General features: G+C 39.2%; 1 protein-coding gene across 3 annotated transcripts in view; it reads right to left on the bottom strand.

The window, feature by feature from the left end:
• UGGT2 (UDP-glucose glycoprotein glucosyltransferase 2) overlaps positions 1 to 25,133 on the bottom strand; it is a 282,351-nt gene that overhangs the window by 207,380 nt on the left and 49,838 nt on the right. For all 3 annotated transcript variants that reach the window (XM_066236801.1, XM_066236802.1, XM_066236804.1), the window contains exons 6-8: positions 16,542 to 16,638; positions 7,951 to 8,023; positions 5,083 to 5,183 (exon numbers count right to left, since the gene is read on the bottom strand). In XM_066236801.1, coding sequence (XP_066092898.1) covers positions 5,083 to 5,183; positions 7,951 to 8,023; positions 16,542 to 16,638 — 271 coding nt within the window. The remainder of the gene's footprint in view (positions 1 to 5,082; positions 5,184 to 7,950; positions 8,024 to 16,541; positions 16,639 to 25,133) is intronic.

Genomic DNA, 25,133 nt, shown 5'->3' with positions numbered 1-25,133 from the left:
CCTGCCCACCCACACCTGAGCACCACAGCACCCTCCCTTGTACACTGAGTGCCCTGCCCACCCACACCTGAGCACCACAGCACCCTCCCTTGTACACTGAGTGCCCTGCCCACCCACACCTGACACCACAGCACCCTCCCTTGTACACTGATTGCCCTGCCCACACACACCTGACACCACAGCACCCTCCCTTGTACACTGAGTGCCCTGCCCACCCACACCTGACACCACAGCACCCTCCCTTGTACACTGAGTGCCCTGTCCACCCACACCTGACACCACAGCACCCTCCCTTGTACACTGAGTGCCCTGTCCACCCACACCTGACACCACAGTACCCTCCCTTGTACACTGAGTGCCCTGTCCACCCACACCTGACACCACAGCACCCTCCCTTGTACACTGATTGCCCTGCCCACCCACACCTGACACCACAGCACCCTCCCTTGTACACTGATTTCCCTGCCCACACACACCTGACACCACAGCACCCTCCCTTGTACACTGATTTCCCTGCCCACACACACCTGACACCACAGCACCCTCCCTTGTACACTGATTTCCCTGCCCACACACACCTGACACCACAGCACCCTCCCTTGTACACTGAGTGCCCTGCCTACCCACACCTGACACCACAGCACCCTCCCTTGTACACTGAGTGCCCTGCCCACCCACACCTGAGCACCACAGCACCCTCCCTTGTACACTGAGTGCCCTGCCCACCCACACCTGAGCACCACAGCACCCTCCCTTGTACACTGATTGCCCTGTCCACCCACACCTGACACCACAGCACCCTCCCTTGTACACTGAGTGCCCTGCCCACCCACACCTGACACCACAGCACCCTCCCTTGTACACTGATTGCCCTGCCCACCCATACCTGACACCACAGCACCCTCCCTTGTACACTGAGTGCCCTGTCCACCCACACCTGACACCACAGCACCCTCCCTTGTACACTGATTGCCCTGCCCACCCACACCTGACACCACAGCACCCTCCCTTGTACACTGATTGCCCTGCCCACCCACACCTGAGCACCACAGCACCCTCCCTTGTACACTGATTTCCCTGTCCACCCACACCTGACACCACAGCACCCTCCCTTGTACACTGAGTGCCCTGTCCACCCACACCTGACACCACAGCACCCTCCCTTGTACACTGAGTGCCCTGCCCACCCACACCTGACACCACAGCACCCTCCCTTGTACACTGAGTGCCCTGCCCACCCACACCTGACACCACAGCACCCTCCCTTGTACACTGAGTGCCCTGTCCACCCACACCTGACACCACAGCACCCTCCCTTGTACACTGAGTGCCCTGCCCACCCACACCTGACACCACAGCACCCTCCCTTGTACACTGATTGCCCTGCCCACCCACACCTGACACCACAGCACCCTCCCTTGTACACTGAGTGCCCTGCCCACCCACACCTGACACCACAGCACCCTCCCTTGTACACTGATTGCCCTGCCCACCCACACCTGACACCACAGCACCCTCCCTTGTACACTGATTGCCCTGCCCACCCACACCTGACACCACAGCACCCTCCCTTGTACACTGAGTGCCCTGTCCACCCACACCTGACACCACAGCACCCTCCCTTGTACACTGAGTGCCCTGCCCACCCACACCTGACACCACAGCACCCTCCCTTGTACACTGAGTGCCCTGCCCACCCATTCCTGACACCACAGCACCCTCCCTTGTACACTGAGTGCCCTGCCCACCCACACCTGACACCACAGCACCCTCCCTTGTACACTGAGTGCCCTGCCCACCCACACCTGACACCACAGCACCCTCCCTTGTACACTGAGTGCCCTGCCCACCCACACCTGACACCACAGCACCCTCCCTTGTACACTGAGTGCCCTGTCCACCCACACCTGACACCACAGCACCCTCCCTTGTACACTGATTGCCCTGCCCACCCACACCTGACACCACAGCACCCTCCCTTGTACACTGATTGCCCTGCCCACCCACACCTGAGCACCACAGCACCCTCCCTTGTACACTGAGTGCCCTGTCCACCCACACCTGACACCACAGCACCCTCCCTTGTACACTGAGTGCCCTGTCCACCCACACCTGACACCACAGCACCCTCCCTTGTACACTGAGTGCCCTGCCCACCCACACCTGACACCACAGCACCCTCCCTTGTACACTGAGTGCCCTGCCCACCCACACCTGACACCACAGCACCCTCCCTTGTACACTGAGTGCCCTGTCCACCCACACCTGACACCACAGCACCCTCCCTTGTACACTGAGTGCCCTGCCCACCCACACCTGACACCACAGCACCCTCCCTTGTACACTGATTGCCCTGCCCACCCACACCTGACACCACAGCACCCTCCCTTGTACACTGAGTGCCCTGCCCACCCACACCTGACACCACAGCACCCTCCCTTGTACACTGATTGCCCTGCCCACCCACACCTGACACCACAGCACCCTCCCTTGTACACTGATTGCCCTGCCCACCCACACCTGACACCACAGCACCCTCCCTTGTACACTGAGTGCCCTGTCCACCCACACCTGACACCACAGCACCCTCCCTTGTACACTGAGTGCCCTGCCCACCCACACCTGACACCACAGCACCCTCCCTTGTACACTGAGTGCCCTGCCCACCCATTCCTGACACCACAGCACCCTCCCTTGTACACTGAGTGCCCTGCCCACCCACACCTGACACCACAGCACCCTCCCTTGTACACTGAGTGCCCTGCCCACCCACACCTGACACCACAGCACCCTCCCTTGTACACTGAGTGCCCTGCCCACCCATACCTGACACCACAGCACCCTCCCTTGTACACTGAGTGCCCTGTCCACCCACACCTGACACCACAGCACCCTCCCTTGTACACTGATTGCCCTGCCCACCCACACCTGAGCACCACAGCACCCTCCCTTGTACACTGATTTGTTCACTCTACACTTAAGAGGTAGCACCTTCTCCTTTTAAAAAACTTTATGCTATGATTTTCAACATTTTAAATCATCTCTTTTTAGCTTAAGGACTTTATACTCACCTTACTACTGGCCCTTATCATCTGAGTATGTCACAGTCACTTTAAGTCAATCATTTTAATGCCAGTCTCATTATCTCTGGGCCCCCAAAGCTGCTTACATGCTTTATATTCTCTGTACTCAGGATCAAAGCTAGGATTTTTTTTTTCTTTTTAAATTTTTTTTATTTATTTTTTCTGAAGCTGGAAACAGGGAGAGACAGTCAGACTGACTCCCGCATGCGCCCGACCAGGATCCACCCAGCACGCCCACCAGGGGGCGATGCTCTGCCCATCCTGGGGCGTCGCTTTGTTGCGACCAGAGCCACTCTAGCGCCTGGGGCAGAGGCCAAGGAGCCATCCCCAGCGCCCGGGCCATCTTTGCTCCAATGGAGCCTCGGCTGTGGGAGGGGAAGAGAGAGACAGAGAGGAAGGAGAGGGGGAGGGGTGGAGAAGCAGATGGGCGCTTCTCCTGTATGCCCTGGCCGGGAATCGAACCTGGGACTTCTGCACACCAGGCCGACGCTCTACTACTGAGCCAACCGGCCAGGGCCAAAGCTAGGATTCTTAAAGCCATCTCTGACTCTTACCTCCTAGATATTTGCCAAATCCAGCCTTCCTTTCTTTTTTTTTTTTTTTTAATTTTTTAAATAATTTTATTTTTTTAATGGGGTGACATCAATAAATCAGGATACATATATTCAAAGATAACAAGTCCAGGGTATCTTGTCGTTCAATTATGATGCATACCCATCACCCAAAGTCAGATTGTCCTCTGTCACCTTCTATCTTGTTTTCTTTGTGCCCCTCCCCCTCCCCCATTCCCTCTCCCATTCCCCCCTTCCCCCCCCCCCCCGGTAACCACCACACTCTTATCAATGTCTCTTAGTTCCACTTTTATGTCCCACCTACATATGGAATAATGCAGTTCCTGTTTTTTTTCTGATTTACTTATTTCGCTTCGTATCATGTTATCAAGATCCCACCATTTTGCTGTAAATGTTCTGATGTCATCATTTCTTATCAGCCTTCCTTTCTAATCCTCTACTGTAGTCATACTTCAACTTCTCATTACACTATTTCAATGACGTCTTAATCAGATTTCCTGTTTCTAGTCCATTCAAATCTATTTTACACAGACACTAGGAAGGTTAGTTAAAACTAAGCTGACTATACATGTTCTCTGTTTATAAGCCTTCAAAGCTCTTTATCACTTATAATTTTTCAAATTATGAATCCCCTGGAAAACATTCTGAAGGAGAAGAAAGTAGAGTGGTGCTTGCCTACAGTTGGAGGAGTTGGGAAAAATGGGAGTGACTTTTCATGTGTACATTACTTCCTTTTGGGGATGACAAAAACACTCTAAAATTGACTGTGGTGAAAGTTAAAGAATTCTGAAAATGTGCTAAAACCCACTGAATAGTACACTTCAACTGGGTAAACTGTATAGTATGTCAGTTATATATCAGTAAGTTGTTCTATTTTAAAAAGCAGATGAGAGATGGGATAAAAGTTACGGGTCACAGAGAAAAATATGTCCCCATGACCTACTTAAAATTACAAAAAAGAAAAAAGAAAATTACAAACTGACAAGGACTTATAATTCAATCCAAAATAAATTTTGGCCACAAAATATTGGCTTATATCAGCACAGAAGCTGTTCTAAGTTAACATTGATACATACAATGATCACTCTATTAAGATCAAAATTTTAAATAGAAGAAAACTAAAATTTAGTTCTGATTTCTCCTAATGTACAAGTTAGAATTTTTAATCAATGTTATAGATTCCCTAAAATGTGATTTAACTGTACTTCATATAATTTTGTCTTACAAACATAAAAATATGATTTGCTCAATAGATAAACTTTTAATTAAATATTTCCACAAGAAGTCATGTAACAATTTATATTATTTACACCATAGTAACTGTTACTTTCTAGAATATAAATTATATCATGTTATATAAAAGCTTATTTCATAAAACAGAGGTAAGTTACCAAATTGCCGTTTTAAAGCAGATCAAAATACTATACCTTGTAGTTCCCAGACTTTCAAAGGCATCATTTCCTTGTTACTCTCAATCAGGTATTTTTGGAATGCTGTCAGATTATCTCTAAGATGTGAGTATCTTTCTCTGCATTAGAATATTAAGTAATGTTAATTATCATCATCTACCATAAATCATTATATAAGCCATATTTTTTTTTAAATTCAATCTTCCAAATAATTAGACACAAACTAATTGTTCATCATTAAGAGAATAAATCATGATGCAATTATACCTACAGAACTTAATATAAATAAGGAGAAAGATATATGTCTTTTTTTTTTCATTATATAACACAAAACAAAATCTGGAGAGATATCGTCTCACAATGTATGCGGGTTAAAATTTTTGAAATTCAGTTCCTCAATAATTTTCTAAAATTCACATCACTTTTTGACACTCCCAGCATGCTGGTGTCTGCAGCAGTGACTGACTCTGGGCATCTCATAAAAACATGTACCCCCAGGAGGCAGACAGGAGTGAAAAATCAGACCTTGAAGATGACCTTGAGCAGTAGGATATAAATAACTCTGATGTCACTACCATTCCAATAATGGAACATGAAGCATAAATGTTAGCATGTTAACATTATCTATAGGGATCCCAGGGTGAGGGCAGAATTATTATATAGTTTTTACATTATACACTTTTCATTTTAACATTTTATTTATAAGTTAAAAGTATTGCATTTATAATTTAAAATGAAAGCTATTTCTATAAGATACTAATGCTTCCTATATAATCTTAGAGTTTATTCTATTTCTGAAAAGTTCCATGTTTGAAATGTATAAAAAAGTAAGATAATTTTGCCTAATAATAAATACATCTGGGTTATCTTTCAGAGACTGCCAAATAATAATGTAGTAAAAGAATATTTGACTATATACACAATCTAAAGTATAATCTTTTATTGCTCACAAAATTAAGACATAATGCCAATTTAGATTTAAAGTTTTAAAATAAAAACCTTTAACTACCATCCTAACTCATAAAATATATATTTCCAGTAATAAAGAGAAATGATTTTGAAAAGTGAAATGAGGTTCTGACTGGTTGGCTCAGGGGTAGAACGTCGGCCCAGTGTATGGATATCCCAGGTTTGATTCCTGGTCAGGGCACACAAAAGTGATCATCTGCTTCTCCACCCCTCCCCCTTCTCTCTCTCTCTCTCTCTTTTCCTCCCACAGCCATAGCTCAACTGGTTCAAGCAAATTGGCTTCAGGTGCTAAGGATGGCTCCATGGCCTTGCCTCAGGCCCCAAAACAGCTCGGTTGCTGAGCAACAGAGCAGTGGCCCCAGATAGGCAAAAAATGCTGGATCCCGGTTCAGGCACATGCAGGAGTCTGTCGCTCTGTCTCCCTGCCTCTCACTTAATAAAAAAAAAAAGTGAAATGAAAAATATATAAAACATATATACAGAAATGCATTATCTTACAGATAACAATAGGTAAACATACAACAGTGTCAATATCTTATAATTTGCTTGTAATGTGGAACCACATTTTGAAAATGAATCAAGACTATGACTGTTGACATAATAAAAAAGCAATAAAACTTCAGAAAAGTTTACCAAAAATTACATTAATCCCTCATTTCTCAAAATTTTATGTTACCAAGTAATATTAAGTGTATGAGATATATTGTTTCATATATAATCATAATCTTAATAATTTCACTAAAATTATATAATTCAGGCAAAAATACATTATTCAGACAATATCTTAAAGCAAAGTGGGGCTTTTTTTCTTTCTAAATCTACTGAGTAATGGTATAGAACTAACTTTGAGTATTTCCTCTTTTAAAAAACTGATATCCCAGGGTTCCAAAGGCGTTTTTGAGGATACACAATTTACTCCCATAAAAAGTTATATTTAAAGAAGAATAGAACTATGGATTTCAAAATGTTGAGACACGGCTGAAAAGGGAATAAAGTGTTTTGTTATATACTAACTAAATACCTTACTTATAATAAATCCATTTTACAAACTGTATTAACTTTTTTTTTAGCTGTATTAACTTTTTAAGGTCATTAGCATGCAACATGGCCAACACAGATTAGAAATATCTCAATCACCTGCATAAATCGGCAGTCTCCAAAAATGTTCCCCTTACTCTATAGATGTTATCTATTCTCCAGAAGTGTTCTTTAATAAATACTTGTAATACTAAACAAGAACTAAAAAATTAATAAAAGTCTTTCCAATTTAATTAATTTTGCCATTATATTGAAATCAATAACTTTCCCTTCTTGTAAATGAGAGAAAACACACATAAAACTACAATCCCCGTTCATGAGTATTCAGAGAACTCACCATCCTATTCCTTGTCTTCAATGAGTGATGCAGAAAAAAAGGGGAATGCAACTTTAATTTTTCAGAGTTTACATACACATGGATATAAAATTAAGACCAAACATTAAAAAATGTTTAATACGGGAATCTGTGGCAAAAATTTAAGAAAATAAATTATTTTCTCTTCTTTTGAGGTATAAAACTTTTTATTTTTTCATGCTAAATATTAAGCATGATTTTCGTAACATATTAGATCTGTAAAAGATTCTATAAAGTTAAGTTTTCTACCAGAGATGATTGATCATTTTCAATTCCTATTTTCTATTATATGTATATTTTTAAAACATAAATCACAAGCCAACAGAGCATAATGAATTATTTCCTTTAAAAACAAACTTAAAAGACAACCTACTGAAAGGCAATCAAGGTAATGTACAAAATTTATACGGTACTCATACAATTCTACACTAAAAAACAAATTTAAAAATGGCCAGAAGAAAAAAAAATAAAATAAACACAAACTTAAGAGAATGGAAATATCATTTCACTTCTTTCAGACTTACTTTAGTTTCTCAAAGAGAAATCCTTGAACTTCATTTGTTTCAATCTCACCTTCATTAGTAGTATTAGTCACAGCTATATTTTGGAAACCAAACCAAAACAAAACAAAAACATTTTTTAGACTGGGAAAGGAATATGTAATCAAATATTCAAAGAACTTTAAATGAAATTAATTTCCATTCGTTTTACCTTGTTTTTCCTTCACGGATGAGCTTAATGATACATGCATGTGCACATGCTTGCATTCCTGGGTGTACATTTTTTATTTTTTAACATTTTAAATTGAATTTATTGGGTGACATTGGTTAATAAAGTTAAAATGTTTCAAGTGTACAATTCTATAATACACTATCTGCATACTGAATTGTGTGCATGCCACTCAAAGTCAAATCTCCTTCAATCACCATTTATCCCCTTTATTCTATCTACCCCACCTCCCCCTTTTCCTCTAGTAATCACAACACTGTTGACTGTGTCTATGTGTTATATATAGTCTGTATAACATATGTTATATATATATAAAACAAACACATATATAATATATATGGTGTTTATTTTGCTTAATCCCTTTCCTCAACTGACCTGACAGCTGTCCGTCTGTCTCAGGTATCCATGCTTCTGTTTCCATTTTATTCATCAGTTTATTTTGTTCATTAGATTCCACATATAAGTAAAATCATATAGTGTTTGTCTTTCTCTGACTGGCTTATTTTACTTAGCATAATAATCTCCAGACCCATCCATGCTGTAGTAAAAGGTAAGATTTCATTTTTTTTAACAGATCATTACTATTCCACTGTGTAAATGGAACACAGCTTTTTTATCCACTCATCTACTAATGGGAACTTGGGCTGCATCCAAATCTTGGTTATTATAAACAGTGTTCCAATAAACATAGGGGTATATATATTCTTTCAAATTAGTGTTTTGGGTTTCTTAGAACATATTCCCATTAGTGGGATCACTGAATCATAAGGCAGTTCCATTTTATCCCTTCTTCTCCAAGTGAGAGAAGGGGAGATAGACTCCCACATGTGCCCTGACTGGGATCCACCTGGCAGCCCCTGTCTGGGGCCAATACTTTGCCCATCTGGGCCCATGCTCACAACTGAGCCATTTTCAGCACCTGAGGCAGAGGCTCCACAGTACCAACCTCAATGCCCAGGGCTGATGCACTTGAACCACTTAAGCCATGACTGCGGGAGGGGAAGAAAGAGAGAAAAAGGGGGAGAAGAGGAAGGGAGGGATGGAGAAGCAGATGATTGCCTCTCCTGTGTGCCTTGCCTGGGAATCAAACCTGGGACATCTATGCACTGGGCCAACCAGCTAGTGCCAAGGCAGTTCCATTTTTAATTTTTTGAGAAAATTCCATACTTTTTTCTATAGTAGCTGCACCAAACTGCATTCCTACCAACAGTGCATGAAGGTTCCCTTTTATATTCATTCTTGCTAACTCTTGTTGATTTACTGATGATAGCCATTTTGACTGGTATGAGGTGATATCTCACTGCAGTTTTAATTTTCATCTATTTGATGATTAGTGATATAGAGCATCTCTCCAATGTCTATTTCTCAGATACATGTCCTCTTTGGAGAAGAACCTATTCAAGTCCTCTGCCCATTTTTATTTGGATTTTTTTTTTTGGTGTTAAGTTGTATACGTTCTTTATAAATTTTGGATATTGGAATGATGTTGGTGCCAACTTGGACTTAGTGAACATGTTAAGGACATTACTCTTTTATGGATTCTTGCTGTATTGGCCAAGAGTTTCCTTAAAGGCTTTAATCACTGTAAAAAAATAATAGAAGACTGGGTAAAGAAGATGTGGTCCATATACACTATGGTATACTACTCAGCCATAAGAAATGATGACATCGGATCACTTACAACAAAATGGTGGGATCTTGATAACATTATACGGAGTGAAATAAGTAAATCAGAAAAAACCAAGAACTGCATGATTCCATACATTGGTGGGACATAAAAACGAGACTAAGAGACATGGACAAGAGTGTGGTGATTGGGGGGTGGAGGGAAGGAGGGAGAGGGGGAGGGGGAGGAGGAGGGGCACAAAAAAAAACTAGATAGAAGGTGACAGAGGACAATCTGTCTTTGGGTGATGGGTATGCAACATAATTGAATGACAAGAGAACCTGGACATGTTTTCTTTGAATATATGTACCCTGATTTATTGATGTCACCCTATTAAAATTAATAAAAATTTATTTTAAAAATTTTAGATATTATTTGCTTATCAGATATATCACTGGTGAATATGTTTTCTCATATTGTCTTTGATTTTGTTGATGGTTTCCTTTGCTGTGAAAAAAACTTGTTAGTTTGATGTAATCTCATTTTAAAATATTTTTCTTTTGTTTCCCTTGCCTGAGGACATATATCAGAAGAGATGTCTGAGATCTGATTGCCTATGATTTCATCAAGAATTTCTGTGGTTTAGAGCCTTACTTATAATTCTCCCTCCTCTCCTCTCATCCCCATTGAGAGTGAGAAGGTGGGGGGAGGGAGAGAGAGAAGTAACAACTCATTGTTTCACTTAGTTGTTTTATTTAGTTGTGTACTCAATGATTGTTTCTTGTTAGCACCATCAGGGATGGAACCAGCAACCTCAGGTGTGCCAGAACAATGCTTTATCCACTAGCCACCCCGTCAGGACCTTACAAATGGTTCTTTAATCCATTCTGAGTTTCTTCTTGTGTATGCTGCAAGAAGGTGGCCTAGTTTCACTTAGTTGTTCGTTATCTGTTCAATTTTCCCAACACCAATTATTGAATAGACTGTCTTGACCACATTGTATGTTTTTGCCTCCTTTGTCAAATATTAATTGACCATTAAAGTGTGGGTTTATCTCTGAGCTCTCTATTTTGTTCCATTGATCTATATGTCTATTTTTATGCCAGTACCACGTTGTTTGGTTACTATAGTCTTGTAGTAAAGTTTGATACCAGGTAGCATGCTTCCTCCAACTTTGTTCTTCTTTCTCAAGATTGTTGTGGCTATTTGAGATCTTTTGTGGTTCCATATAAATTCTTAAAATATCTGTTCTAGTTCTATGAAATATGCCATCAGTATCTTAAGAATTGCATTGATATACAGATTGTTTTGGATAGTATACATTTCGATGATGTTACTTCTCCCTATCCACAAACATGGTATATGTTATCACTTATGTGTATCTTCTTCAGTTTCTTTCTTCAATATTTTATAATTTTCCAAGTAGAAGACTTTTACCTCTTTGGTTAAATTTATTCTTAGGTATTTTATTCTTTTTGATGCAATTGTAAATGGAAGTTTTCTTAGTTTCCCTTTCCAATGGTCCATTACTGATGTACAAAAATGCAACTAATTTCTGTATATTTGTTTTGTATCCTGCTATTTTACTGAAATCATTTGAGTGCTAGTAGGTTTTTGGTGGAATCTTTAGGGTTTTCTATATACACTATTATGTCATCTGCACACAATGACAGTTTTACTTCTTTTCCAATTTGGGTGCTTTTTATTTCTTCTTGTCTGATTGCTGTGACTAGGACTTCCAGTGAATGAAGAATGGTGAAAGCAGAAACCTCTGTCTTGTTCCTAATGTTAAGGGAAACACTTTTAGTTTTTGCTCATTAAAAAGATGCTGGCTGTCAGTCATATATGGCCTTATTATGCTGAGAGGGGTTTTTTTTATACATTTTCTTTTTTTAAATTAATTTTACTAGGGTGACATCAATAAATCAGGGTACATATGTTCAAAGAAAACATGTCCAGGTTATCTTGTCAATCAATTATGTTTATTCTTTCTAACCATGAGCACGGTATATGCCTCCACTTGTTTGTATCTTCCCTGATTTCTTTTATCAATGTTTCATAATTTTCCGAGTACAAGTCTTTAATCTCCCTGGTTAAGTTTATTCCTAGGTACTTTATTTTTTTGGTTGCAATGGTAAAGGGGATTGATTCCTTGATTTCTCTTTCTGACAGTTCATTGTTAGTGTATAAAAATGCCTCTGATTTCTGAGCATTGATTTTATATCCTGCCACCTTGCTGAATTCATTAATCAGGTCCAGTAGTTTTTTGACTGCGAATTTAGGGTTTTCTACATACAATATCATGTCATCTGCAAATAATGATAGTTTTACTTCTTCTTTTCCAATTTGGATGCCTTTTATTTCTTTTTCTTGTCTGATTGCTGTGGCTAGGACTTCCGGAACTATGTTGAATAAGAGTGGTGAAAGGGGGCACCCCTGCCTTATTCCTGATCTTAAGGGAATTGCCTTTAATTTTTGCCCATTGAGTATGATATTGGCTGTGGGTTTGTCATAGATGGCCTTTATCATGTTGAGGTATGTTCCCTGTATTCCCACTTTGCTGAGAGTCTTGATCATGAATGAGTGCTGGATTTTAGCAAATGCTTTTTCTGCATCTATTGTAATTATCATGTGGTTTTTCTCCTTCCTTTTGTTTAGGTAATGAATCACATTGATTGACTTGCGAATATTGTACCAGCCTTGCCTCCCAAGAATAAATCCCACTTGATCATGGTGTACGATTTTTTTCATATATTGCTGGATCCAGTTTGCTAATATTTTGTTGAGGATTTTTGCATCTAAATTCATCAGGGATATTGGCCTATAATTTTCTTTCCTTGTGTTGTCTTTGCCTGGTTTTCGAATCAGAATTATGCTCGCCTCATAAAAGCAGCTTGGAAGTCTTCCTTCCTCTTGAATTTTTTGAAATAGTTTGAGAAGGATAGGAGTTAGTTCTTCTTTGAATATTTGGTAGAATTCACCTGTGAAGCCATCAGGCCCAGGACTTTTCTTTTTTGGGAGTTTTTTGATAACTGTTTCAATCTCATTTGTTGTAATTTGTCTGTTTAGGTTTTCTGATTCTTCCAGATTAATCTTTGGAAGATTATATGTTTCAAGGAACTTGTCCATTTCATCTAGGTTGTCTAGTTCTTTGGCATACAATTCTTCATAGTATTTTCCCACAATACCTTGTATTTCTGTTGTGTCAGTTGTTATTTCTCCACTCTCGCTTCTAATTTTATTTATTTGAGTTCTCTCTCTTTTTTTCTTGGTGAGTCTGGTTAAAGGTTCATTGATCTTGTTTATCCTTTCAAAGAACCAGCTCCTGGCCTCACCAATCCTCTGTATTGCTTCCTTAGCCTCTATGTCACTTATTTCTGCTCTGATCTTTATTATTTCCTTCCTTCTACTAGCTCTGGGCTTTACTTGCTGTTCTTTTTCTAGTTCTTTTAGATGTACGGTCAAGTTGTTTATTTGAGCTTTTTCTAGCTTCTTGAGGTATGCCTGTAATGCTATAAACTTCTCTCTCAGAACTGCTTTTGCTGTGTCCCATAAATTTTGAGTTGATGTATGCTCATTATCGTTTGTTTCTAGGAATTTTTAAATTTCTTCTTTGATCTCATTATTTACCCATTTGTTATTTAATAACATGCTATTTAGTTTCCAAGTGTTTGAGTATTTTTCAGTTTTTCTGTTGTGGTTGATTTCTAGTTTAATGCCACTGTGATCAGAGAAAGTGCTCGATATGATTTCAATCTTCTTAAATTTATTGAGACCGCTTTTGTGCCCTAACATGTGGTCTATTCTAGAGAATGTACCATGAGGACTTGAAAAGAATGTATATTCTGCTGTTTTAGGGTGAAAGGTTCTAAAGATATCTATTAAATCCAGTTGATCTAATATGTCCTTTAAGTCTGCTGTTTCTTTGTTAATTTTATTTCTTGAGGATCTATCTAGTGATGTTAATGGGGTATTGAAATCCCCTACTATTATAGTATTGCTGTTGAGCTCACCTTTTAAATCCATCAAAGTCTGCTTTATATATTTAGGTGCTCCTATATTAGGTGTGTAGATATTTATAATGGTTATATCTTCCTTTTGGATTGCTCCCTTTATCAGTATGTAGTGACCTTCTTTATCTCTAACTATAGTCTTTCTTTTAAAGTCCATTTTGTCTGATATAAGTATTGCTACCCCAGCTTTTTTTTTCATTTCCATTTGCATGAAATATTTTTTCCATCCTTTTATTTTCAGTTTATATGCACCTTTTGATTTAAGGTGTGTCTCTTGTAGACAGCATATGTATGGGTACTGTTTCCTTATCTACGCAGCTACCCTATGTCTTTTGATCAGATCATTTAATCCATTTACATTTAGGGTTATTATTGATATGTAATTGTTTATTGCCATTTTATTCTTTAAAACTGTATTTTGTTTCAGTTCTAAATGACTGTATGCTTTTTGGAATTTATCTATTTTGCCCAGCTTGTCCACATTATTGGCATACAGTTCATAGTAAATATTTTTTACAATCCCTTGTATTTCTGTGGGACCCATTGTTACATCTCCTCTTATTTCTGATGCTGTTTATTTGGGTTCTCTCTTTTTTTGATGAGTTAAGTTAAAGGCTTGTCAATCTTTTCAAAGAATCAGCTCTTGGTTTCATTAATTTTTAGTATTGTTATTTTAGACTTATTTATTTATTATTTCCTTTCTTCTACTCAAGTTCAATTTTGTTTGTTATCCTTTTTCTAGTACCTTTAAATGTAATGCTTCATTGCTTACTTGAGATTTTTCTTGTTTCTTGATGTTGGCCTGTAATGCTTTGAATTTCTCTCTCAGAACTGCTTTAGTGATGTCCCATTTATTTGGGGTTGTACTCTCATTTTCATTTGTTTCAAGGAATCTTTTGATTTATTTCTTGATCTCATGTTTAACCCATTCATTGCTTAGTAACGTGTTATATAGCCTCCATGCCTTTGTACGTTTTTAAGCTTTTTCTTGTGAATGATTTCTAGTTTCATACTATTACGGTCAGAGAAAATACTTGATATAATTTCAATCTACTTAAATTTGAGACTCGTTTTGTATCATACCATGTGATCTAACCTAGAAAATGTTCTATGTGCACTTGAAAAGAATGTATATTCTGTCGTTTTGGGGTGAAATGCTCTGAAGATATCAAATAAATCCTTGATCTAAAGTGTAATTTAAGGCTGCCATTTCTTTGTTGATTTTCTGTCTGGAAGATCTATCTATTAATGTCGACAGGCTGTTATAAAGAGTGGTGAAAGGAGACATCCCTGTCTTATTCCTGATCTTATGACTTGCTGATGCCAGTCATATCCCCTATGACTGTATTGCTGTCAATCTCTCCCTTTATGTCCATCAAAATTTGCTTTATTTATTTAGGTGTTCCTATATTGGGAGTCTAAATGTTTACAAGGGTTATATCCTCTTGTTGGATTGTTCCCTTTATCATTATGTAGTTTCCCTCTTTGTCTCTTAGTATAGCCTTTGTTTTAATCTGTCAGAAATAAGTATGGATACCCCAGTTTTTCATTTACATTTGCATAAAATATCTTTTTCCATCCCTTTACTTTAGTCTGTGTGTGATGTGTGAGTACTCTTGTTGACAGCATGTATATATGAGTCGTTTTTTTCTTACCCATTCAGCTACCTTATGTCTTTTGATTAGATCATTTAACCATTTACATTTAAAATGATTACTGATAGGTATGTATTTATTGCCATTTTATTCTCTTAATTATGTTCCTCTGCTCCTTCTTCATGTTTATTTTTGTTTTGTTTTTAGTGAGAGGAGGGGAGATTAACAGATGCCTACATACGCCCTGACCAGGATCCACCTGGCAACCCATTGGGGCCAATGCTTGAATCAGCTGAGCTATCCTTACTGCCTGGGGCAATGCTCAACCAGGGGTCCCCAAACTACGGCCCACGGGCAGCATGCGGCCCCTTGAGGCCATTTATCCAGCCCCCACCACACTTCCGGAAGGGGCACCTCTTTCACTGGCAGTCAGTGAGAGGAGCACTGTATGTGGCAGCCCTCCAACGGTTTGAGGGACAGTGAACTGGCCCCCTGTGTGAAAAGTTTGGGGACCTCTGGAACCAATCAAGCCACTGATGGTGAGAGGGGATGAGAGAGAAAGGCATAAAGAGAAAGGGGAGAAGAAAGGGAAGAGAAGCAGATGGTTGCTTCTCATGTGTGACCTGACCAGGAATCAAACCTGGAATGTTTGCACACCAGGCTGATGCTCTATCTACTGAGCCAACCTGCCAGCGTCACAGGTAGAATTTTAGTCATGAAATGTTTTTCAAAAACAAAAGTAGCCTGACCAGGTGGTGGCGCAGTGGATAGAGCATCGGACTGGGATGCAGAGGACCCAGGTTTGAGACCCCGAGGTCGCCAGCTTGAGCGCCGGCTCATCTGGTTTGAGCAAAAAGCCCACCAGCTTGAACCCAAGATCGCTGGCTCCAGCAAGGGGTTACTCAGTCTGCTGAAGGCCCGCAGTCAAGGCACATTTGAGAAGCAATCTATGAACAACTAAGGTGTTGCAACGCACAATGAAAAAAAACTAGTGATTGATGCTTCTCATCTCTCTCCATTCCTGTCTGTCTGTCCCTGTCTATCCCTCTCTCTGACTCACTCTCTGTCTCTGTAAAAAATAATTAAGTTAAAAAAACCAAAAAAAAACCAGAAAAACAAAATATATAAGCCTCCAAATTTACATGCTACTCAAATACAGAGAGAAAACTTACTTTTGTCTTGGGTATCGTCCAATGTTTTATATTCTGTACTCTTAATTGCTAGCTCCACACCATAGCCAGATAAGTACATTTTCGATGAGGATGGTTTCTGTTCAAACATTTTGATTAAAAAGAAAAAGAGAGGAAGAGAGAGAAAATATTTACTTAAATATCTTCTTTTCCATTCAATATAATTGTGTATTAGGAAACTAGGGTAAATTATTACTAATAAAACTTTTAAATCACTATGAAAATTATTTGGGGGATATTTATACTCTCTCAAACCAATCTACCAGGAAACTAGAATTTGGTTGATGACTACTTCTTTACTTTCTAAAAGCTATGCCATGACTCTATTATTTTAATTCCTTTTTTATGATGAAAAAATATCTGATCTTTTCTTGTTATACCACGGGTACTTTCCCATCTCTCCTATAAGTTGACTGACAGAGGATCCAATACCATCAAGTTTCAACAAAACTTATATTGCTTTTGGGAAACACACAAGATTTGCTAAACCAGAAAATGGTTTCCTTTGCTAACTGTCGAGATGTACAACAAAACAAAGTCAGTACCTTAAACAACCTGATTAAATTTTTCTCTATGTTCCTTAATGACTGAAATATACTAAATGCCACAAATTAATATCTATTCTTTCAATGAGGGACAACAATTGTGTGTGAGGAGTCACATTTTATCAAAAGGTAAGCAAGCTGAATAAATGTGTATAATATTGTTGACGATGTTTAAGTTTCTTTCTAAGATTCTAGACTGAAATTCTTATTAGTTGTGCTACAATCACAATAATTCAGTATATTCTTTCACAGGTTAAGAAACCATTTTAACCTAGTGTTCAGAAAATTCTAGTGTCTTTGCTTAAATCAGGTATGCAAAGGGGTAATTTTGAAACATCAACATGATGGAGGAAAAGGTGGAAATCAGAGGGAGGGAGAAACTTAAGAGTGTATTACACTTTTTATTCCCTTTTTTCTTCTCTAAACTTCTTCTCCAGTCTTAAAATTAAATGTATTGTTAGAGTTACTTTTCCTGGACTGTTCTATTTTCAAATAAGATGATATAAGAATTAGTTTCAGATATGCAGACAAGTATTTAACATTGCTGCCCACACTAAAATTTAACTTGGTAATTTATCAGGCATATGATATAAACAAAAATAGCATGAGAAAGCTAGGATGTTTATAATTAGTAATCTGACAAAGTTGAAAAAATTTTAAATACTTTTTAAATTCATACAGCTAAATTTAAAAATACATTTTGATAGATTCCAAGATGGCTTCAGTGTAGATGGAAGCTACACTCACCAATACCTGGTACCAAACCAAATTTATAGCTCACTTATAGAGCAATAAACCTGAATAAGTAACTAAAAAAATATTATAACCAAGGATTGAAGGAAGAAGCTATGTAGAGACTGGTAAGATGAATAAAAATGTAAAAATGGCTCCCCCCCCCACATTTGGTGAACTAATGGCGACACTACTCTGTGTGCTGGGTGTTACAGAGGAATCTGCTGGCTGTACCCAGCAGGAACCTTTCGGGTGCTCTTTTTCTGGAGCTCTGGAGGAGACTCAGAAGTTATTGCACTGTGCAGCATGGGGAAATGGTTCACTCCCCATCTCTAAAGCATAGACAGTGCTTCCCCTCCCCCAACTGTTAAATCACTTGGCCCGCCCTGCCATTCTGTGGCCCCATCTGGCTGAGTTCAGTTAGGCATGGGGATCAGAGTACTTTGCAGAGCTGGGGCTTTTGAAGTATATCATCTGGGGAGGCTTTGTTGGGGAATCAGACAGGTAGGTGCTGGGTTGTGTGGCTAAATCACAGGGAAGGGGCCATTCCTTTCTACCCTGTGAGCTCAGCACTCACTATCCCAGGAATAAGAAGAAGTGCCTGCCACCATCCTCCAGGTTTGCTGGCACCAACCACAATGGGAGACTATTAGGATCTACCCTCTCAAGTCCTGCTAACATAAAACTGCTGAGCTCAGTTCCATGGGGGGAAAGGAATGCTGTTCAGAGTGGGCACAACTGGAGTGTGTCTCCCTTGGAGGCTACTGTCTGGGAACAGAACAAATCACTTGGCCCCTACCTGCCACCCAGCTGGCACTACCTCAGCTGGAGACTCTTTTTATTTGTCTTCACAAGCCCTGGTAACTCTTCCCTGTTGACCTTGCTCCTGTATAGGGAACATCTTGCTACTCACACACTGAACCTGTGACACGTTCCTCCTATGGGAGCTAGAGCTGGAGAATCTGGCAGAGACTGAGTGGTTTGGACTTAGAGTAGGGGTCACTTTCCCCTCATTGAGTACCTGACCATGCAGTACCTAAGTAGGGGATTCAAATGGAGACCCATTAGCCCTGACCTTCTAACCATGGTTGCCCCACACCACCAAGCTCACAAGCTGTAGAGGGGGCTGTAGGTCATGACCAGCCTGGGATTACTCTAGTATTCCTTCAGAAGGGTCTGGAGAAAGACCAGGCAACCTCTGGGGAGGTGGACTAGCTGACAGGTGAAGGGAGACCGCAGGAAGCCTCAGGTTTTTTATAAGGTATGCCCCTAGTTCTAACCTGGAGGAATACAACCCTTGTACACAGAACGGCCCCTTCCATGCATATACAGGCCTCATAGACACAGCCACAGTGAACAATGTAATCACTCCAGACAGATAGCCCAGGCCCAGGTACATACGAGGTCTGACTTCGTCCTGTACCTGAAACCTGTTCAAATAGACCCAGAACCAACCCAGCTCACTGGTGGGCTTCAGACCACACCACAACTTGTCCCAAAGAGTCACAGAAGTAACACATCCAAAAGGGAATTCTGGCAGGCACTAGAGTTTGATGGGAACAGCTTGGCCTCAGGTACAGCCTCTGCATAGCAACTCATATCCAGCAACTGAGCCAGCCTGAAGGGTTAACTCCACCCACAAAAAGACCAACAGCATTCAGGCTCAACTACAATAGCAGGGTGCACATATCCACAAGTAAAATTCCTGGAGCATCAAGGTCAGGTGATCCAGAAAACTCTGCCACTGGACTCAACAACACACCTACATCATAAAGCTATCAAAACAAGTTTGAAAGTCATAGCAGATCTACCTAATACAAAGAGACAAAATGGGGAGACAAACAAATATGCCTCAAATAAAAGAACAAGAGAAATGCCCTAAAAAAGAATTAAATACAATGGAAGCAACCAAGATACCAGATGCAGAGTTTCAAACAATAGTTAAAAGGATGCTCAAGGACCTTAGGGAAAGAATGGATAATCTCAGTGAGAACTTAAACAAAGAGATAGTAAGCATTAAAAAGGACATAGAAACCATAAAAAAGAACCAGTTATAAATGAAGAATACAATATCAGAAATGAAGAACACATAGAAGAAATCGATAAATTAGATGAAACAGAGGATTGAATCAGTAATTTAGAGAACAACATAACAGTAAGCACCCAAGCAGTGCATCAAAATGAAAAGAGAATCTAAAAAATAAAAAGAGGAAAAACTAAGAAACTCCTGGGACAACATCAAGCATAACATAATAATAACATCTGCATTATAGCGGAACCAGAAGTAGAAGAGAGTGAGCAAGGTTTTGGGAATCTGAAGAAATAGTAGCTAAAAGCTGCCCTAACCTGGTGAAAAAGTCCTTCCTGAACACAAATTCACAAAGCACAGAGAGTCTCAATCAAGATGAACCCAAAGAGGCCCACACCAAAACACATCATGATTAAAATGGCAAAAGTTAAAGACAAAGAAAGAATTTTAAAAGCAACAAGAGAGAGACAGTTACCTAAAGGGAATTCCTATAAGGCTGTCAGCTGATTTTTCAAAAGAAAAATTTTTCACTCAGGCCACAAGTGATTGGCATGAAATGTTCAAAGTGATGAAAAGTAAGGACTGACAACCAAGAATAATTAAAATTGAAGGCAAAATAAAGATCTCCCCGACAAAAAAAAAAGCTGAAGGAGTTAATTAGGTATAAAGAATAAAATGGAGGTCCCGGGTTCGATTCCCGGCCAGGGCACACAGGAGAAGCGCCCATTTGCTTCTCCACCCCTCCGCCGCGCTTTCCTCTCTGTCTCTCTCTTCCCCTCCCGCAGCCGAGGCTCCATTGGAGCAAAGATGGCCCGGGCGCTGGGGATGGCTCTGTGGCCTCTGCCTCAGGCGCTAGAGTGGCTCTGGTCGCAACATGGCGACGCCCAGGATGGGCAGAGCATCGCCCCCTGGTGGGCAGAGCGTCGCCCCTGGTGGGCGTGCCGGGTGGATCCCGGTCGGGCGCATGCGGGAGTCTGTCTGACTGTCTCTCCCTGTTTCCAGCTTCAGAAAAATGAAAGGAAAAAAAAAAAAAGAATAAAATGGGAATAAATATGTACCTATTAATAATAACCTTAAGTGTATATAAATTAAATGCTCTAATAAAAAGACAAAAGGTAGCTGAATGGATAAGAAAAAATGAAGAGACACATCTCAGAACAAAAGATATACACACTCTGAAAGAGAAGGGGTGAGAAAAACTATCCATGCAAATGAAAGAAAAAAAAAGAAGCTGAGGTAGCAATATTTTTGTCATACAAAATAGCCTTCAAAACAAAGGCCATAACAAGAGACAAAGGTCATTAAATAATACAATCCAACAAAAGGACATAATCCTTGTAAACATACATGTACTCAACACAAAAACATCTAAATATATAGACAATCTTGGTGGACATTAAGGGGGATATTGACAGCAATACAGTCATTGTAAAGAATTTTAACACCCCATTGATATCAATGGATAGCTCTTCCAGACAGAAAGTTAAAAAGGCAACAGCAACATTAAACGACAGACTGGATGGGATGGATTTAATTGATATTTAAGGAACATTTCATCCCAAAGCAGCAGAACATAAATTCTTCTCAAGTGCACATGGAATATTTTCAAAGACTGACCACATGGTAAGACACAAAATGCGTCTTAATAAATTCATGAAGATAAAAATCATATCAAGTATCTTCTCTGATCACAATGATATGAAACTAGAAATCCACTACAATGAAAAAACACCTGAAAAACATTCAAACACATGGAGACTAAATAATGTTATTAAACAATAAATGGGTTAACAATGAGACAGGAAAGAAATAAAAAGTTATCTGGAAACAAATAAAAATGAACACACAACAACCCAAATCAACAGAACATAAAAAATCAATTCTGAGGGAAATTCATGGCATTATAGGCCAAAACCAAGAAGCAAGAAAAATCTTAAATAAACAATCTAACTTGACACTTAAAGGTACTAGAAAAAGAACAATATACAAAACCAAACTGAGTTGAAGAAATATTAAAGATCTGAGCAAAAATAAATTAAATAGAGTCTAAAAATCCCCACAAAGGACCAATGAAAAAAACAGTTGGTTCTTTGAAAAGATGACAAACTTTAACCAGACTAATCAAGAAGAGAGTGGAGGCCCTAGTGCAGGGGTCAGGAACCTATGGCTCACGAGGCAGATGTGGCTCTTTTGATGGCTGCATCTGGCTCGCAGACAATTTTTTAATAAAAACAATAATAACGTTAAAAATATAAAACATTCTCATGTATTACAATCCATTCATTTCCTACCGCTCATGTTCATAGTTGCGGGTGGCTGGAGCCAATCACAGCTGTCCTCTGGGACAACACCAAATTTTTATTGGATAATGCATAATATACATGGGTCGTTGTATGGCTCTCACGGAATTACATTTTAAAATATGTGGTGTTCATGGCTCTCTCAACCAAAAAACCAACCCTAGTGGGTTGGCTCAGAGGATAGAACATCAGCTGGCATGCGGATGTCCTGGGTTCAATCCCCAGTTAGGGTACACATGAGAAATGACCATCTACTTTTCTTTCCTTCCCTCTCCTCTTCTCTCTCTCTTCCCTCTTGCAGCCAGTGACTTGATTGGTTCAAGCATCACCCTAGGCACTAAGGATAGCTCATTTGGTCTGATCATCAGCCCCAGGTGCTGAGAACAGCTCAGTTGATCCAAGCATAGGCCTCAGGCACTGAGGATAGCTCGGTTGACTCGAGCATTGATTCCAGACAGGGGTTCCTGGGTGGATCCAGGTCAGGTTATATGTGGGAATCTCTCTCTCTATCTCTCCTCTCACTTAAAAAAAAGAAGAAGAAAGGGGACTCAAATAAATAAAATCAGAAATGAAAGAGGAAACGTGACAATGGACACCACATAAATAAAATGCTACAAACAACTATAAGCCAACAAATTGGACAAATCTGAGTGAAATGGATAAATTCCTAGAAATATACACTCTTCCAAAACTAAATATGGAAAAATAAGAAAACTTGAATAGATCATTTATTACTAATGAAATTTAAGCAATAATCAAAAAACTCTCAACAAACAAAAGTCCTGGACAAAATGCTTCACAGGCAAATTTTACCAAACACTCAATAGGTTAAAAAAAATCATACACTGTGATTAAGTGGGATTTATTCTGGGGGAAGCACTGTTGGTACAATATTTGCAAATCAATGAATGTAACACACCACATAAACAAAATGAAGAATGAAAATCCATGATTATATCAATAGATTCAAAAAAAGAATTTGATAAAATCCAGCACCCATTTATGATAAAAATTCTCAGCAAAGTGGGAATTCAGGGGTCATACCTCAACATAATAAGGACATAAATGACAAACCAATAGCCAATATCATACTCAATGAACAAAAACTAAAAGTGTTTTCCTTAAGATCAGGAACAAGACAGAGATGCCCGCTTTCATCACTCTTACACAAGACAGTACTGCCAGTCCTGGACACAGCAGTCAAAGAAGAAGAAATAAAAGGCATCCAAAGTGGAAAGGAGGAAGCAAAACTGTCATTATTTGAAGATGTCATGATATTGTACAGAGAAAACCGTAAAAAGACTCCACCAAAAAACTACTAAATTTAAAAAGTGAATTTGGAAATGTAGCATACAAAATTAATATTCAGAAATTAATGGCATTTTAACATTCCAATAATGAAATATCAGAAATGGAAACTAAGAAAGCAATCTTATGTACTACCGCAACAACAAAAATATGGTACCTAGGAATAAATTTATTCAAGGAGATAAATGTCCTGTACTCAGGGAATTATATGTTATTGAAGAAAGAAACTGAAGAAGATACAAAGAATTGGAAGCATATATTGTGTTTATGGATAAGAAAAATTAACATTATTAAAATGTCCATACTATCTAAAACATTCTATCTAACATATATATCTAACATACTATCTAACAGATTCAACACAATCCCTATTAAAATACCAGAGGTATATCTCACAGATCTAAGACAAATATTCCAAATATTTATATTAAATCACAAAAGATCCTGAATGTGCTCAACAATCTTAGAGAAAGAAAAACAAAATTGGAGGTAACTGATATCAAACTATACTACAAGGCAACAGTAATAAGAACAGCATGGTATTGGCACAAGAACAGGCATATAGATCAATGACACAGAATAGAGAGCACAGAAATAAACCCACACCTTTACAATCAATTAATATATGGCAAATGAGTCAATAACATACAATGGGGTAAAATAAAGACAGTCTCTTCAAAAAGCAGTGTTGCAAAAATTGGTCAGATACATTGTAAAAAATGAAACCAGACCACCTTCTTTCACCATACACAATAATAAGCTAAGAATGGATTAAAAACTTAAATGTAAGTTGCAAAACCATAAAAATCCTAGATGAAAACATAGGCAGTAAAATTTCAGACATTCCTCATAGCAATATTTATGTCAGTATATGTCCTCAGGCAAGGGAGAAAAAGAAAAAAATAAACAAATGGGACCACATCAAACTAAAAAGCTTTTGCACAGCAAGAGAAACCATTAATGAAATAAAAAGAAAACCACTGATTGGGAGAACATATTTGCCAATGATATATCTGATAAGGGGTTAATTTCCAAAATGTATGAAGAATTTATACAACTCAACACCAAGAACACAAACACCTAATTTAATAGACACTTCTCCAAAGAGGACATACAGATGGCCAACAGGCATATGAAAAGATGGTCAATATTACTAATCATCAGAGATATGCTAATTAAAACTACAATGAGATCACCTCACACCTGTCAGAATGGCTATCATCAATAAATCGACAAACAAGAGTTGGCAGGGATATGGAGAAAAAACAACCCTCATGCTGTGTTGGTGGAAATGCAGACTGGTGCATCCACTGTGGAAAACAGTATGGAGTTTCTTCAAAAAATTAAAAATGAAACTGCCTTTTGACTGAGCCATCCTACTTCTAGGAATACATCCAAAGAAACCAGACACACTAATTTGAAAGAACATATGCACCCCCACATTCATTGCAGCATTATTTTTAATAGCCAAGATCCGGAAGCAGCTCAAGTAGATGACTGGATAAAAAACTGGTATATTTACACAATGAAATACTATACAGCTGCAGAAAAAAAAAGGAAATTTTACCTTTAGCAGCAGAATGTAAACGTGGAATTATTATGCTAAGTGAAAGAGGGCAGGCAGTGAAAGACAAATACTGTATGATCTCACTTATATGTG

Source organism: Saccopteryx bilineata, chromosome 6 (genome assembly GCF_036850765.1).
Source record: "Saccopteryx bilineata isolate mSacBil1 chromosome 6, mSacBil1_pri_phased_curated, whole genome shotgun sequence".
Taxonomy (NCBI): Eukaryota; Metazoa; Chordata; class Mammalia; order Chiroptera; family Emballonuridae; genus Saccopteryx; species Saccopteryx bilineata.
The sequence above is the reverse complement of the archived record's forward strand: the minus strand, read 5'-3'. Positions and strand labels throughout refer to the sequence as shown.